Raw genomic sequence first — 2,098 nt, forward strand, 5'->3', positions numbered from 1 at the left:
GGAGTCGGGGGGTTACGCAACACTGGATCAGGGTTCACAAGAGCAAACATGAAAGTAAAGTCGACATAACTGTCGAAAGAATTCCTCTCGGGAGGAATTACAAAAAGAAATAAAAGACAGATGGAATTTTTGCGTTGGTCTCCGTGTGTTACCGCGTGCATTGAAAGTGAAATTTACTGAGGACAATTCACTTACGATCGCTCCTTTACTATTCAGCATAGCGCTCCCTCCCGGAGCATTGTCTCCGCCTGTGGGGTTCTGCCTGGCAGTGCCAGCTGCATGCGGGGCAAACCAGATGCCCCGAGAATACTAATGGGTCACTGAGAGCCCAGAGCGCCGCTTTGGACGCGGCAAAGTGAATACTGATCAACCATTTTGCTGAATCACAGCTAGCAAAACACAGAAGCCGTAAAAAAAAGAGACGTCTCTTCGACGCCGGGCACAACATGAGAAGCTGCGCAACGGCTACTAAACTCTAGCGGGCATTATCGGCGAAGCAGAAGGTGACAGGAAGATAAATGGGTAGGAGGATGGATTGATGGTGCCGAGAGACACTCGAAAACCATACACGTCAGTGTGTGTGTGTGTGTGTGTGTGTGTGTGTGTGTGTGTGTGTGTGTGTGTACATTGTGTGCACCTCTCTTTTCAGGCCACCGTTTGAAACACTAAAGCGCCATAGTAACCGGCTCCATAATGACCGCCCTGGCAGCTTTGCACTACTTCCTGAACAAGCTCTGAATCCTGAGTACACAGGCTTTTCTGTCCAGAGGCAGAAACGAGGGGACAATACTTGTTGTTCATGACCAGCCCCGACACTTACGTCCCCGAAATAATCAATGGCAGGCAATGACTCCGCTCCCGCTCGGCTCAAGCCACGCATATGAGGAATGTGACATATTAAGCGGGAAAAGAAGCCGGTCACTGTTAAGAATAATTACTAAGATTCATTTCAGGGGTTCAGTCATGACGACCGACCCGGTTCTGTCCCCCGTTTCTCGATGGACCAAATCCAACATTTTTAAAGCGTCTCCTCCTTGACTCCTCCCGGTTCGTCGCCTGAAGCGTGCACCTGGCCCACGGTGCAACGCTCCACCTAAGTCTGTCCCCGGCTCTGCTCTAATGGAATAACTCTTGTTCTTCCACCGTCCTATTCCAGGCCGGATTCTTTAAAGGAGAGCGCGTCGTACGGCTGGAGGATAGAACCGCCCTTCATTTGCCGACTTGATCGGCGCAGGATTCAAGTTTTATGGGTTTAAGCGGATATTTAATTCAACGGCGCGCGCACCGATCGACAGCATGAACGGACCGAACATCACGTCTGGTGCATTTCCTGATGCGACGCAGCCTACCTGGAACAGAGGACTGGACACACACCTGTACGCGTGCATGAGGTGCAGGGGAGCGGGGAGGTTCCTGGCCTGCATACGGATGCGCCGGAGGGCCGACGAGGTGAGAGTCCACAGGAGGCCCTGGCGGGTGACAACAGCGTCCTCGAGACACAGCAGGACCGCCTCCATCGCAGCGCTGCGCCGCAACGCAAGTTCGAGCGGGGCGACGCGAGCGTTTCCCTAAACTAGCAGCCGCTCGGACGGGCGGACCATCGCGGGTTTAACTCAAGAAATCGTCGATCTTGTCCGGTCGACACTAGTTAGCTATCCAGGATTGCTGGACCACCTCCGGAGGTGAGACAAAGACGGGAGACGGGTGAGCGGCGCAGCATCCTCGTCCTCCCGCTCTCCGCTGGGACTCCCTCCGACGCCTCCTCAAGGTCAAACCGCACTTGTCCCTCTGTCCATGTCCCTCACTGCTGCCACGGTCCCTGCTGAATCTCTCCCTCTCTCTCTCGCTCTCTCTCTCTCTCTCTCTCTCTCTCCCCTCTCTCTCCCTCTCTCTCTCCCTCCCCTCTCCTCCCTCCCTCTGTCCGTCTCCCCTCTTCCCCTCGCCCAAGGAATGCACTCTCTGTCCGGAGGTCTGAGCACCACAAACACAAACATTCCGACTAAGGAAATGCAAGTCTTTCTTCTCTCTCTCTCTCTCTCTCTCTCTCTCTCTCTCTCTCTCTCTCTCTCTCTCCGCCGGCTGTGTTTTTCTTAAAGCA

At 54.1% G+C, this 2,098-nt stretch overlaps 1 protein-coding gene across 1 annotated transcript in view; it reads right to left on the minus strand.

Annotated features, from left to right (window-relative positions):
- Positions 1-1,517, minus strand: part of frmd4a (FERM domain containing 4A) — a gene marked incomplete at both ends in the record, with an annotated part of 48,828 nt that extends 47,311 nt beyond the window's left edge. Inside the window, 1 exon segment of the mRNA XM_080002437.1 lies at positions 1,350-1,517. Within this exon segment, the coding sequence (XP_079858563.1) occupies positions 1,350-1,517 (168 nt within the window).
- Between the last annotated feature and the right edge of the window lie 581 nt (positions 1,518-2,098).

This window comes from Zeus faber (assembly GCF_960531495.2).
Source record: "Zeus faber genome assembly, chromosome: 6".
Taxonomy (NCBI): Eukaryota; Metazoa; Chordata; class Actinopteri; order Zeiformes; family Zeidae; genus Zeus; species Zeus faber.